This window comes from Eleutherodactylus coqui, chromosome 1 (assembly GCF_035609145.1).
Source record: "Eleutherodactylus coqui strain aEleCoq1 chromosome 1, aEleCoq1.hap1, whole genome shotgun sequence".
NCBI lineage: Eukaryota > Metazoa > Chordata > Amphibia > Anura > Eleutherodactylidae > Eleutherodactylus > Eleutherodactylus coqui.
The window spans coordinates 334526785-334541688 of record NC_089837.1 but is presented as its reverse complement, the minus strand read 5'-3'; the positions used below and the strand labels follow the sequence as shown (position 1 = coordinate 334541688).

The 14904-nt window shown below is 43.0% G+C and overlaps 1 protein-coding gene across 3 annotated transcripts in view; it reads right to left on the bottom strand.

Moving 5' to 3' along the window:
• TRIM37 (tripartite motif containing 37) overlaps positions 1-14904 on the bottom strand; it is a 97893-nt gene that overhangs the window by 69635 nt on the left and 13354 nt on the right. For all 3 annotated transcript variants that reach the window (XM_066575822.1, XM_066575832.1, XM_066575841.1), the window contains exons 5-8: positions 12779-12866; positions 8734-8856; positions 6869-6992; positions 2754-2821 (exon numbers count right to left, since the gene is read on the bottom strand). In XM_066575822.1, coding sequence (XP_066431919.1) covers positions 2754-2821; positions 6869-6992; positions 8734-8856; positions 12779-12866 — 403 coding nt within the window. The remainder of the gene's footprint in view (positions 1-2753; positions 2822-6868; positions 6993-8733; positions 8857-12778; positions 12867-14904) is intronic.

Genomic DNA, 14904 nt, shown 5'->3' with positions numbered 1-14904 from the left:
AGTCCTGGGACCTGATGGCTTTTCAGCCTCATATAAGAAAGTTTCCCCCAATCCTAAATAAACACCTTGCTAATTATTTTAACACCATCTGAGAGGTACACCCAGTACGACATACGTCTAGCAGTTCTCTCTCTGTCCCATTCCCAAAAGATCTAATGGACAACGAGAAAAAAAAAACAAACAAACCCATCTTTCTCATCAATATTTAGGTTTAAAACTTCTTGGTAAGAATTAGCTTCATATTTAACCCCTTCCCACTCCAGAGCGTAAGTTTACTTCCTGGCAGCGGGGTACTTCCGGCAACAGGGCGTAAACTTACATCCTGGGGATAGCGCAAGATCACTTATGAGCTCGCGCTATTCCGCAGCGGGAGCCGGCTGTCAGTCGCAGCTGGCCTCCTGCTGCAACAGAGGGGGTGCATCGGAGATGCGCTCCCCCGCTGTTAACCCCTTCCCTGCTGCGATCTATGTAGACATGAACGGGCTCTCGCGATATAATTGCAGAGAGCCCGGCCTGTTGCCATGGCAACAGGACACCAGACACAGGTTACCTCCAATGGCTATACCATACTCACTCATCTTCTATACTCTCCCCTACTCAATCTTTTTATTCTCCCTTCTATCCCAGTCTCTTCCAGTTGTCTCTTTCTTATTATTTAAAGGTCGCTTTGCATGGCATTTACTAGTCTCCATTGCCAGCAAATCAATGTGAAATTCAGGCTCACTCTGGATTAGCCCTTTCATATTTACCACTACATTGCTTGTCGGACTCAAACTAAATGCAGATAGATATCAAAAAAAGGATGACACGTGTTCTGTTATAAATGTTTATTACAAAAAGGAAGTCATTGTCAGTAAAAAAATAAAAAAATTGAGGACAAATCCATGTGATGGTATATGTTTAACCCTTTCCAATCCACTGTCTGACGTCTGAAGATATTATGATTTAAGGCTGTACAGCTCCGATGTTGGAAGACATCTGTCGGGGTTCTCTTACTGTATATTGCCAGCCTCTCTGCTGTCAGAGCCTATCCAACGTGTCACCTCATGCAGTACTGGCTTTAGCCAGCAGATAGCGCCATTGTATAATGGCAGAAAAAGAGTAAGCCCCCTAGGAAAACCAGGATACAAATTGGATTGGAAAGGGTTAATGTGTCTTTATGATGCATTGCTACATACCTTGTCAAAAAAAATACAAAGTCAACCTCAAACTTAACCTCACATTGACCCTGAATAAGGTCTCTCAACTTCAATAAAATTTTCATTTTCAATGGGTATGAGGGTCACTGGACTAAGGGCCCATTTACACGCAAATGAGCATCTGGGAGCTGTTATAGAACTCAGCAAGAGGTCTGAGCTCTGTAATCAGCGGCATTGTTTAGCCACAGTCTGCCTGTGGAGAATTAAGCACTATGGACAGAGGACACCATGTGCCTGAGTCCTGTTAATCAGCTGTTCTGCAGAAGAGGGGTTTTGGTTGAGAAAGGGGGGTGAAGAAGTGAGAACAGCTGTAACAATGTTGTCCATATTTCATGGATAAGGAGAGTTAATTCTTTAGAAATGACATTCCTTCCAAAGCCCCTGTACTTCTTTAGAGCCCTACCTGTCCACATCCCAGGATACATACTGCAAACATTTCAACAAAATGTCTCTTATTTGAAATAACCATTCCAAGAGTCTCACGTCCCACTTTATACAGGCAGACTAAAAGGGGGACAAGGCATTCTATATCTATTAAAAAATATTACCAAGCAGCCCAGGTGTCCCAACTAGCTATCCTTCATTCTACAAAAGTCACCGTCTGGTTACCTCTAGAGGCCATAGAGCTCTATTCTCTCACTATAGAATCAAAATTCAGTTAGGCCTTGGCGAGGCTACCACTTTACATCACTTGTAACATCTACAGTTAAGAAGCTCACACCAAATCTAAAGGAATCTGCCATTTGAAAAAGCATCTGTTGTGGGTTTATGTTATAAATCTATATAAAACTCGTATTCCGCTCTATAACAAACCCACAAAATGCTTCATCTTCTGTTTAATAAATCTTATTGTAAATTTCAAAGAACAAAATGTAACAAAGCTGTATTTATTGTACACGTCGTTACGGAAGCAATGATACTAAATCTGTGGGATTTTAATTAAAAAAAAAATAAAAAATTATGCCAATATGGGAAAAAGGACAAAAAAACTGTTTTGTTTTTTTTTTAAAACATTTTTATAACTTTTTTTTTGTACACTTTATGTCCCTGTGGGGTACTTGCATCACAGCTCCTATGATCGCTATGATAAGGCATTGCAGGACCTCTGTCCTGCAAGGCCTTATCCCTTATTACAGCGATTATAAGCAATGAGAATGCAGGACACCTGTATCTGTGTCAGTGACAGCCGACTCCTGCTGCTGGATAGCGCGAGATCATAAGAGATCACACGCTATCCCCAGGATGTAAGTGTACGTCCTGTTGCGTTAAGTACCCCTCTGCCAGGACGTACATTGACATCCTGTGTAGGGAAGAGGTTAAAGGGGCTTTTCCACTTCTAGTCAATTTCAGACAGCTCCCTACATTGCGCAGTGGCTTAGGTTGGTACTGCAGGCAATGTACCATTCACTGCAATAGGAACTCAGCCTGTAGTACCAACTTGTGCCACTGCGTAACGTATGGAGCTGTCTGAAAACAGCTAGAAGTAGCAAAACCCCTTCAAGGGGTTAATGACACAATTTGCCTAATTTTAACTCAAAACAAACTCTAATTTACCTGATGTTCTACTTCTTGCAAAAGTGATTCCAGAAGTTCAGTTTCTTGAGTTAAAGAAGTCTTCTGACCTGAAATAACAGAAATAATATAACTACGACTTATGGCAACTTATTTGAATATATGTTCCCAATTCTCCAAAAGTGTGTATCACAAAAAAGTGGAAAACCTGTACAACTAATGAACAAAACAATGCAAAGATCTTTTAGAATTTAACCTCGTAGTGACCACCCATAGTGTTTTTACATCCTGTCTAAGTGGGCCTGCCCAGGGACATAAAAACACGTCTCCTTTGGGGATTAAAGCCCCGTGGGCTGAGGATGTGATAGCTCCATGCTGTAGGTTCCCAGAGGAAGACGACAACCTGGAGCCATCATGGGAGGCTGTGAGAAGTCCCCCCGGTAAACTTGATAGCACGATTGCCTTAAAGTAAATAAAATGCTAAAATAAGTTAGATTTTCAGCTCCCCTCACAGATCACATCCTCCACGTTGATCTGGTCCGGAATGGACCCTCCGCCGTCTTCTGTGCATCAAAAGAAAGATTTCGACGTATGCGCAGAAGACCAGATCTGTGCGGGACAGTTAAAATCTCCTGGCTACTGAGGGTAGCCGGGAGGCTGGAGATGTGACCGGAGACCGGAAAAGTAAAAAAAAAAAAAAAAAGGAACCATTTCAGCTGAAAATACTCACCCCTGTCCTCCGTGAAGTCCCACGGCAATATGGACCTGCCGCAGGCTTGTGCACATGTGCAGATGTGGCAGAAGGCTGGAGAGCCTGGCAAATTTAAAATCCCCTTGTACCCGGCTGTCAGAGATAGCCGAGTGCAGGGAGAGGTCACCGGGGACTGCTGTATGCAGTTCCTGGTCACGCGATCACTTATCCATTGGATAAAAGGTGATCATGTTAAAGGGGTTGTCCCGCGCCCAAACGGGTTTTTTTTTTTTCCAATAGCCCCCCCGTTCGGCGCGAGACAAACCCGATGCAGGGATTAAAAAAAAAACAAAAAAAAAACGGGTAGTGCTTACCCGAATCCCCGCGCTCCGGTGACTTCTTACTTACCTTGTGAAGATGGCCGCCGGGATCTTCATCCTCAGTGGACCGCAGGTCTTCTGTGCGGTCCATTGCCGATTCCAGCTCCCTGATTGGCTGGAATCGGCACACGTTATGGGGCGGAGCTACGAGGAGCCGCTCTCTGGCACGAGCGGCCCCATTCAGAAGGGAGAAGACCGGACTGCGCAAGCGCGTCTAATCGGGCGATTAGACGCTGAAGATTAGACGGCACCATGGAGACGGGGACGCCAGCAACGGAACAGGTAAGTGAATAACTTCCGTATGGCTCATAATTAATGCACAATGTACATTACAGAGTGCATTAATATGGCCATACAGAAGTGTATAACCCCACTTTGTTTCGCGGGACAACCCCTTTAAGTTAAAAAGTGTAAAAAAAAAACGTTTAAAAAGTTAAAGTTTCATCTCCCCTTAGGGATCACATCCATGAGGGGAGATAAAATTACATACCTAAGGTCCCCGGATTTGTCCGCCAATGGGATCTTTATCCGCAGACCTTTCCGGCTTCTGCGCATGCGCCCATCAGCAAAATGGCAGACGCATGCACAAAAGTCAAGGATTGCCCAGTAAATTTTAAACCTCCCTGCTCCTGGCTACCAAAAGGTAGCAAAGAGCCTGAAGATGTCACGAGGATGGGGGGGGGGGTGCAGTATGCGGTTCCTGGTCACGTGATTGTCGTTATCCAATGGCGATCATGTAAAAGTTTCACCTCTTCTCACAGATGCAATCGGTGAGAGGAGATGAAACTTCTTACCGGAGGCCTCCACATTTGAACCCTGACGTGATCCTCCTTCACAACCTTCCCCGGCTTCTGCGCATGCTGGCAATGTGCCGGACACATGCACAGCAGCTGGGGAGCCTGGGAAATGTAAAATCTCCTTGCTCCCAGCAACAAAGGGTCGCTGAATGCCTGCAGCAGTGACCAGTGGCCTCGTTGAGCAGTCCCCAGTCACGTGATAAAAAAGGTAGTGATCTACCTTAGTCCGGTCTCATACGACAGGCTAGAAATTGTGGATTCCGCATGCGTTTGATTCACGGTAATAAGCGGAGCAGTCAAATGCACTGGTTTACACAATTCCACTTACATTAGCAGGGCGGAATTACATAAACCGCTCACAGAAAACAAAAGGCAGCATGTTCTATTTTACAGCTTATATCCGCAACATAGAGCCTATTGTACTCTATGGTTGCGGATGTACCAGCAGCCCATATGCAACTACATTGTGTACAGGCTGCGGATACCCTCGTCAACGCCAAGCGTTGGCGCAGGAAATACAAACAAAAAAGGTGTACTGCGCATGACCGCCTGTGTGAGTAAGCAGTTATGTGCAGTGCATTACGCGGCTGTATGCTGGGCTCACAACTGTGATCCGCTGCGGGCCTCCGCAAGCGGATTCCACCTACGGCCGTGTGAGCCCGGTGTTATTCAGACCGCTACCTGTAATATGTAATTTACAGGAAGCCCCGGGAACGCTCGCCTTCATGCAGTTCCAGGAGCAGCTTGTTGAGAGTCTTCTGTGTGAGACCGCTGTACCTCAGCAAGATTACGAAGCCTCACAGAGTGTCACTTTTTACACCCCATCACTGCCTCCGAGGTCAAGAAATACCCCCAAAAAAGTGTTGGGTTTGCAGCAAGCATGGGAGGAGGAGGGATACCCGGTTTTATTGCCCCATGTGCCAATCCCAACCAAGCCCCTGTAATTACCCGTCTTTGGACATACCACAGTTTACAGTATTACGTTTATCTAAGAGTTAGGAAATGCCAAAAAGGGCGCGGAGGAGGAAGAGGGGAGGATTATTTTTAGGGAGTCAGTTTTTTTTTCTGTACAAGTGAGCAGTTCGGCCTGGAATTTATTCAGTTGTGCCCCAAAATCCAATGTGTGTTCCCTCAGTTTCAGGCCTCGCCATGTATCCAGTAAGTAGGTTGGGGCCACAAAGGGTATATTTATGAACACAGGACAAACAGGGACATACATTTTGGGGCGCAAGTCCTCATTCAGATAGGTGCTGCACGGAAAACAAAAAAAACCAAACATTTAAATTGACACAATAGCCAAAAAAAAAAAATCAAAATCATAATTTTTTTCCCCTCTGCTTTATTTAGATTCATTCAAAAACTGTGGGGTCAAAATACGCGGTACACCCCTATATGAATTCATTAAGGGGGTCTAGTTTTCAAAATAGTGTCATTTGTGGGGGTTCTCCATCGTTTTGGCCGCTTAAGGGCTCTACAAGTGGGCAATGGGTCCTAAATCACCTTCAAGCAAAATGTCTGTTCTGAAAGCCACTGGCTGCTCCTTTTGGTTTGGGCCCCGTTGTACATACTGACATAAGATTAGGGCCACAATAGGTATGTTTCTGAGCATGGGAGAAACAGGGGTAGTCATTTTGGGGTGTAAATACTCATTTTCATGTGAAGTATAGAGAGAAATAAAAAATAAAAATAAAAAAAAGCACACAACCACTACAGTTTTTCCAATGAGCATCCAGAATAAAGCAACTACATGGAAATATATATTTTAGCAAAAAGATATACAGTATGCTTACACATTTGAGATATTGCAATTGAAAATGTGGGGGGGAAAAAAACAATTTTTTCAAAATTTCCCCAATTTTGGTGTTTTTAATAAATGTACTTCATTTAGGTGGTAGAAATAGAAAGAATTTGTGTATAATATGTGGTGAACAAACAATGTCAGAATCACTTGGATATGCAACACCTTTACGGAGTCAAAAATGACACGTCAGATTTCCAAAATTTGGCTCTGTCACCAAGGTGCAAACAGGCTTCATCACTAAGGGGTTAATAAACATCTGGTCTTTATGGTGAGCCAGCTGCCAACCAAACACTACTGATTACTGGTCAAGTATAGTAGAATGTAATATTTTTAGCGACAGCGACTCTATTAAACACGCTCAACAAATGGCAAATATGGTATCTAAACGCACCCTACTATGAAAGCACAGACTTATCTAGCAAAACACAACACTGCAATCACTGTCTGGAGATCCTACAAGGAGTGTTTGCATCAGTTTAATAGCATACCCATAAGTGTAATGAGCTTATTTTTCAGCTGAGTATCAAGTCTAGCAATCATCATTTCAACTGCGTTGCGTATTTCTCTAACCCGCTCGTCCTTGGCACTTCGTACAGCCTCTACATTTCGTTCCTATAGTTAAAAAAAAAAAAGGGCATATTAATACTCAACACTTCACAATGGGAGACATACGGTAAATTATAAATCACATATACAGATTATATATATATATATATATATATATATATATATATATATATATATATATATATATATATATAATGTGTATATATTACACATATACACACGCTTTTACATTTAAATTTAATAAATTTCTTAGATTAACCGAGTAACAAAAGTCTGAATGCAGAATATACGAAATATGATGCATTATAGAAGTTATGGCCTTAGAGGGGTTTTCTCTGATTCCAATGTGGGATGGCCTATCCTCAGAATAAGTAATCAATATCCAATCAGTGTTGGTCTGCTGCGCTTAGGGGAGAGCCATGACATCTTTTTAGGCCAGTGACATTAGTCATTTATCACATGGCCAGACAGTAGCTCAGGCGCATTGTAGTGAATATATACAGAAAACTTATGGTGTAGAACCGTGCAGAGTAATAGCTTTTCTTGAGAACCTGATCAGATGTTTCTGCCTCTAGACGTCAGCACTTCTCAGCCGTTCGATCTGATCATACTTCGGCAATACAAACAGAGCTTCCTGCTCTACCCTCAGTTTTGATAATGAGTTAACATTGTAGGATCACATCCTACATCACCAAGGCAGGTGGCACACGAACGGATTTGTATTGCGGAATCCGCACTGAGGATACGCAGCAAATACTATTCAGTACATGCTATGGAATAAAATAGCTTTTTCCTGCACATTTGTGGAAACTAATTGAGTTTTCCCGCGAGTGGAGGGAAAGAAAAAATATCACAGCCTGTTCTATTTTTGTGCAGCATCCGCACAGACGGCTTTCATTCAATGGAAGGCGGCCGAACCACGGCCAATCCGCAATTCACATTGTGGATAGGTCAAGGGTACCCATGTCATCACCTAGCGACGGTGTGGGAAAAACACATTAAAAAACAAAAAAGAAATCTGTACTGCGCATGACAGACAGCGAGCCGCGGCGGCCATCTGCAATACATATGAAGAGGAAAGAAGGCAGCTGTGCAGGGTTGCCGACCGTGGTCATTGTTGAATTCTGCTGCAGTCTCTCGCATGTGGAATCCGACCCGTTCATGTGCAGCCGGCCTAACCCTCATACTAGACTCTCTTTTGCCATAAGTATGAGCAACCCGAAGCACAAGACATGTCCATGTTGATTGTGATGTTTAGATGCAAAGTAGTCTTATCAAGCCAGCAGGAAAAAAAAAAATGCTTCGGAAGTACACGTTTATAAAAAATAAAAAAAAATAAAAAAATTTATATATATAATTTTTCTTTTTTTTTTTAAATCTATTTATATAAATGACAAAAGCCCTTTAACAAAAAAATAAATTAAAAAGCCATCATGCAAAAAGTCAGCAAAGTACCAAGGTGACTTATTTTACAATTAGCCACAGATTAGAATATATAGCATCCGATGATCAGATAAAGATCACTTGGCGTGTACATATTATCCCACTCACAAGGATAGCACTGAAAGGTATGCATGTACTCCTCTTCTAAGCTCTGACTGTGGTACACATGGATATTGATTCTTTTATAGGCTTATGAAAATACAAGTGACTAGATTCTTTAATAGAATATTGAAAAAAAAAGTTGATATAAAAGAATACCAGAATAGAGTTTCTAAAACACTTCACATTATAAAGCCAGTCAGAGAGAAAAGGTTTATTTCACCATAATACATTGATTTCTTACCACTTCTTGAACAAGACTAATTAACTCCATTAGCCGCCGCCGAAGCTTGGCCACCTCTTCATTCACTTTTGTTACATGTTGCTCATAAATTTCCGCCAGTGGCTTGAAAGTGTGTCCCCCGTGCTGGGATAAAAACCAGGACATTAGTCACATTAGTAAGGTCAAAATTATGACACAGTTTGCCTCTCACTGTACTAGACCGTCCCATAACTGGATCCTGAAGGTCATGCAGACATTGCATTTATTCCAAACTGAAGATACAAATCCGCAGAGTGGGAGGTGGAATCACAGCATTTCTTTATATGGTTTGTAAATTACTTTAACCCCTTGAGTGGCAGGTTTCCTACCACCCTGTCGTGCCCACCAGGGCAGGTTTTTTTAAATGGTCTAATCATTGAATTTCAACTAATTTTGCAGTTGCGTCTCAAGAGCCATAACTTTTTCATTTTTCCATTGACACTGCCATATGAGGGCTTGTTTTTTGCAGGACAAGTTGTGATTTTTTTAAACAGGGGGGAGGAAAAAAAGAAATGGGGAAAAAAGAAAAAAAAAGGGGCCATGTCATTAAGGGGTTAAATAATGTATTAACTTCCTTCTCTGGGTCATTATGACGCACACGGATACCACATGTGTGATTGTATTTTTGATTTTTTACAAATTAAAGGGAGACAAGTGTTTTTTTTATTTTTTTAATAATTTTTTTACTTTTGTTTTTAATTTTTTTTTAATTTTTTTTTTTTGTCCCTTTAGAGGACTTCCACAGGGACCCATCAGGACCCCTGATCACATTCCGGGGGTCCGATGGTGACAGCCCTTTACATGCTGCAGTGACAACCCTTTACATGCTGCAGTCACATAGACTGCAGCATGTAAAGGGTTAACACAGCAGAGATCGGAGGTTTTCTCTAATCTCTGCTGTAAGAGCTAGTACCTAGCTGTCCTCTGACAGCTAACAATCAGCTCTCCCTGCCACAGAGACCATCGGCTTGCTTCTGACAAGCCGATGGTCTCTATGGCAACTTGTAAACAAAGCAGGACATTGCCGACATGTCGGCAATATCTTCTGCTGGTTTTTCAAAGCCCTTGCACTGCTCTGTGTGGGACTGTGCAGGCAGAGCACACTGTCACAGCTTGTGGCATTGTGCTCTGCAGCTCCCATAGTGATACATAGCCCGGAAATCTTCCGGGCTATGTTGCTATGAGCAGTGGAGCTCGTCCCCGGAAATTTTCCGGGCGTGCCACTCAAGGGGTTAATGGAAATTCAGTATATCTGAAATATACGCTTTTACTGTGGATGTAGGGACTTTGGAATCATATATAGGACTTCAGAATGGATTTCCCAGACACAATACTGATGGAATAAACTTGGTCTTTCAGCTGTTTCAGCCACAAAAGGTGGTACTGAGAAGGAGCAGATCATAGCATTTTGGGAATTGGGCGTTTCTGGTTGAATGAAGAACTTCGAGGAGTTGTCTAGGACTTTAAAATATTGATGACCTGTTCCTAGAATAAGCACCAATTGGACAATTTGACTCCAGCTGAGGCGAGCACTGTGGCCTTGTTGTTTATCAGGAACAATGCATATAAACACGCATACAAAAACCGCAAGTACTATGCAATATACTATCCCAAACCGTGAGAACATAGCACAGACACACTGCATTCCCAGCCAATACAGCGCACCTCTCGTGTCTATACTAGGTTTCTAATTTTTTTAAATAAAAGCTTTGCTTAATCATATTTGTAATGTATTATTCCTCTTTTTTTATATGAGTGTTTATGCATTATATGGAGTATCTATAATTTAATTACCATGTAATGTGTGGTGACAGTAGATTTTAGGGTGCATTTACACGGGCGATTTTCCCAAAAGATTTCTGTATTGCACGACAAAAGAACCCAGTGATTTTCATGGGTGCATTTACATGTGCGATTTTTCTTTTGCAGCGATGCCATACAAAAATTGCAGCATGTCCTATTTTTGGGCGATTCTGTTGAAGAATCACCCATTCTTGCTTATGGGAGCAGAGCATAAATAAATTATAATTCATTCCCTATCATCACACGTGCATGTACACATGGGAGCACTGCAGTTTTGCACTCACAGGGAACAATGGGCAATTTTTACGCTAGTGTTCCTATTGAAGCGTTCACATGGTTGTTAGGACATGCAAGTGCAAACTTACATGTCGCTCCGAGGTGCGGGCAAACATAGGACATGTCTTATATTTGCTGCATGCTTTCCTATGGAAGCATTGAAAGCAGACGGCATGCACCTCAAAAAGTGTAATGAAGCAGCCCGTTCAAATGTTCTTTTCCGGGCTATGGCAGCGTTGTTTCCTCACTGCTTAGCAGCGGGAAAGACAGTGCTTGTCTGAACGAGGCCTAGAAGAGACTCTTCAGGCCTAGAGTAACAAAGACTGCTGCAACAGCTTCTGACTACCTACACTAATGATGCATACTCATGCGCAGCCTGAAGATACTACACCTGCCTTGACCAACCAGTGTTGCCCACATGAGCACTGATGCCCAGCCAAAGCAGCATGTGGTCTTAAGACCACCAATACATAGAATGCGCTAGAGAAGCGATGCAGCCATCTAGGTTTCTCCTGGCCTGGAGGGTCGCTTCAATGATCACGTGCCAGATCCATGTTCTTATGATGCCTTGTAACATTCAGTTTAGCCTTATATTGCATAGTGGGTGTGCCTAGTATTGTAACTCAATCCCATTCACTTGAAAGAGACTGAGCTGCAGAAAGGCCATGCCAGTGATCAGCTGGCTTCTTCTTAGAATCAGTCATTATGAAGTTAGAATAAAAGGTCTGTAGAAATAAAAGAATAGCCAGCGTGAATGGAGAAGATGGTTTATAAATTGATCTCCATTGATTGTGCCACCAGAAGATACATTAGCTGGACTAAAAGAAACCCATTCCAATTAGTGTGCCCAGCTATTTGAGCCTCCTCTATTACTTAAGGCTCATTTAGACAGAACGAGTATCGGGCAAACGATGCTTGACACTTGTCCCTGTATCCCTGCGCTCCCATGCGCGGGAGCTAGCACAGCTGGCTCCCACACGCAGTGGCCAGCAGGGGGGGCGGGCAGTGCAGGAGATTTCTCTTCTCTCGCTCCCCTGCCACTCTCCATTCACATAACACAGGCGCCATTCACTACGGAGCGGCGGCTGTTTAAACTGCACTATGAGCGATGATAGTCATCTCTCATCTTTTGGGCTGCTAAAAGATGAGCGATGACGATCATTGTTCATCGTGCAGTTCAAACGGCGCCTGTGTTATGTGAATGGAGAGGGGCGGGGGAGCAAAAGGAGAGAAATCTCCTGCACTGCCCGCCCCAGTCGGCCGCTCCGTGCGCGAGAGAGCTGTGCTAGCTCCACGAGAGCGCGGGGATACAGAGACGAGTGTCGGGCATAGTTTACCCGACACTTGTCCAATGTAAAAGGGCCTTTAGATGTGCAGAGATAAAGATAAAGTTGATGGGCATATAGCAAACAATCCAGCGTCAGTGCCTTACATTTCTATCCTGGATCCGCAAATACCATACTTGTATAGTGGAGGCATTAACAACAGATGAGCTGTGATGCACTAGACTACACACCGACAGGAAGTGACTTCTGAGTGTTCATGTGCGCAAAAATAGTTTTTCAGTTACGGTACTATTAAAAGGGGAGGTATCAAATAAATAAATAAATACGCAAGAGCGGCGGTGATCATAGTATGGCTCAGCATTCTGCTACTAGAGACGAGTTTGAAGTGGGGACCCCTTTGTATGGCCATCCATACACCCTAATAGGGCATACAGCTAAGATTTGTCTTCATGAGAAGCGTCCAAATTGACTCAATTTTTATAATGCTGAGGATGTCTACACTTTACAACAGAGCACAACCTCACTAATGCTCCAATGGCTGAATAGGTATCCATGTTGCACAAAATTAATCCATAGTTTTGGATTAAGGTTTTCAAACAATCACATACGGCAACGATGTGACACGTTTGACCACATCATGTATATTGCATTGCTTAACTTACCATCCCTCCCCAGAGGGCACATTGATGGCAGATGCAGATTTTACAGGTCCAACAAAATACACTGAGTTTTTCATGATGATTTTCACATCTGAAAGAGATATTGAAAAATCGCAAGCAGGAAAACTTTAGATGCTGTCTTACATTGCCATGGTGTTGAAATAACATAACACTTCATAGTTTTAGTTCGGTTTCTCCTTTTGACAGCCCTTTAGGGCGAAATCAATTCTCCTGGATATTGTAAACACAGATAGGTTGTAGGTCAAATATATTTTCTTAATGCGAAAAGTGACCAGGTCGGAGATCTATACCAGAAATAAAAAGTAGGATAGCACAGCATCTAAACGCAGGATAGGGCAAACCACAGTTTTCCCCATAGCCATGTATGGATGTGAATGCTGGACTGCGGAAAAAGATGGTAGAAGGAGGATTGATGCGTTTGAGCTGTGGTCTGGCAAATGCTGCTGCGTATACCCTGGACGGCGAGTGTAACAAAGTCGTCCTGAAATCGTACAAGACCCGATATATCACTGGAGAGCAAGATGACCCGACTCAGACTCGCGTATTTTGGCAATGTAATGCGAGCAGAGTTGCTAGAAAAATCTATAATGCTTGGACAGATCATTGGCAAAAGAGGACCCGACTGCCAAAGGACACGATGGCTGATACTAAACGGTTAACATTAGAGATGAGCGAGTATACTCGCTAAAGTCAATTGCTCGAGCGAGCATTGCCTTTAGCGAGTATCTTCCCCGCTCGAGACTGCAGGTTCGGGTGCCGGCGCGGGGAAGCGGTGAGTAGCGGCTGTCAGCAGAAGGGAGATCTCCCCTCCGTTCCGCCCCGCTCTCCCCCGCAGCTCCGTGCCCGCTGTCGGCACCCGAACCTGCAGTCTCGAGCGGGGGAGATACTCGCTAAAGGCAATGCTCGCTCGAGCAATTGCCTTTAGCGAGTATACTCGCTCATCTATAGTTAACATATATGAACAGCATTTTCTTCTTGGTGTATGAAACATTTCATCACTTTGTAGATACTGTATATTGCAGTACATTGGTGCCTTGGGTTAGGAGTTTAATTTGTTCCCAGACAGAGCTCTTAATCCAAAACACTTGTAAGTCAAATCAATTTTCCCCATTGAAATGAATGGAAAAGCCATTAATCTGTTCCAGATCGCGAAGCTCTCCCACTGATTTCAATAGGGATGGCGTTGTCCCATTGAAAGCAAAAAGACGCCGGCACCTTCCGCAGCAATTTTCATGGAAGGGCTTTAAATATAAGCCCTTCCCTGAAGATCATCCATAGCTGTAGTAAAAAGATAATAAAAAAAAAAAATATATAAAATAATATCACACACCCATACATATATACACATATCCACCTCTCTATCCACCTCCACATGTACACACACGTCTGTCGGGGCTCAGGCACATCTAGCCACTGCTTGTTCTCACTGCACTGCTCTGAAGCTTTTCAGCAGGTAGAAATTAAAAAAAATGCAGGGAGAACAAGCGGCGGCTAGACACGCCTGAGCCCCGGCGGACAGGTAAGTATATTTATTTTTAACTACAGCTAGGGATGATTTTCAGGGAAAGGCTTATATTTAAAAAAAAAATAAAAATAAAAAAAATAAATAAATAAAAAAAAAAAAACACTGCAGGGGGTGTCGGCAGGCCATTGCTTTCAATAGGGCCACGGATGGCAGCAGCGGCCCCATTGAGAGCAAGGCTCTTAACCCAAGTTTTTGCTCTTCAATCATAGCAAAAATTCAGGAGAGAGTTTGCTCTCAAGTCAAAAAGCTTGTAAGATGAGGCACTCTTAACCCAAGGTATCACTGTACTTTTGTAATAAAAGGTTCAAAGTTGAGACCCACATTATACTCCAGCACTGCACTCATCTTTATACTGGAAACAGTCCCTTGCCTTGTTTACAGACACGTCCATAGCACTTAGTGTTTTCCTATTGCAAATTACCAAAGCGATCTCTGTGCAGACATTAAGCCAGCAAGGAATGCTGAGAGATGCGAGCACCAAATACTGCAGAATTAAGAATGCAGCTCTGGATTATTATACAGCTGCAACTCGGGACCAGCAGAGTAAGTTATTAGGTAAACTCTAGAAAGAGGTCTGAAAGTG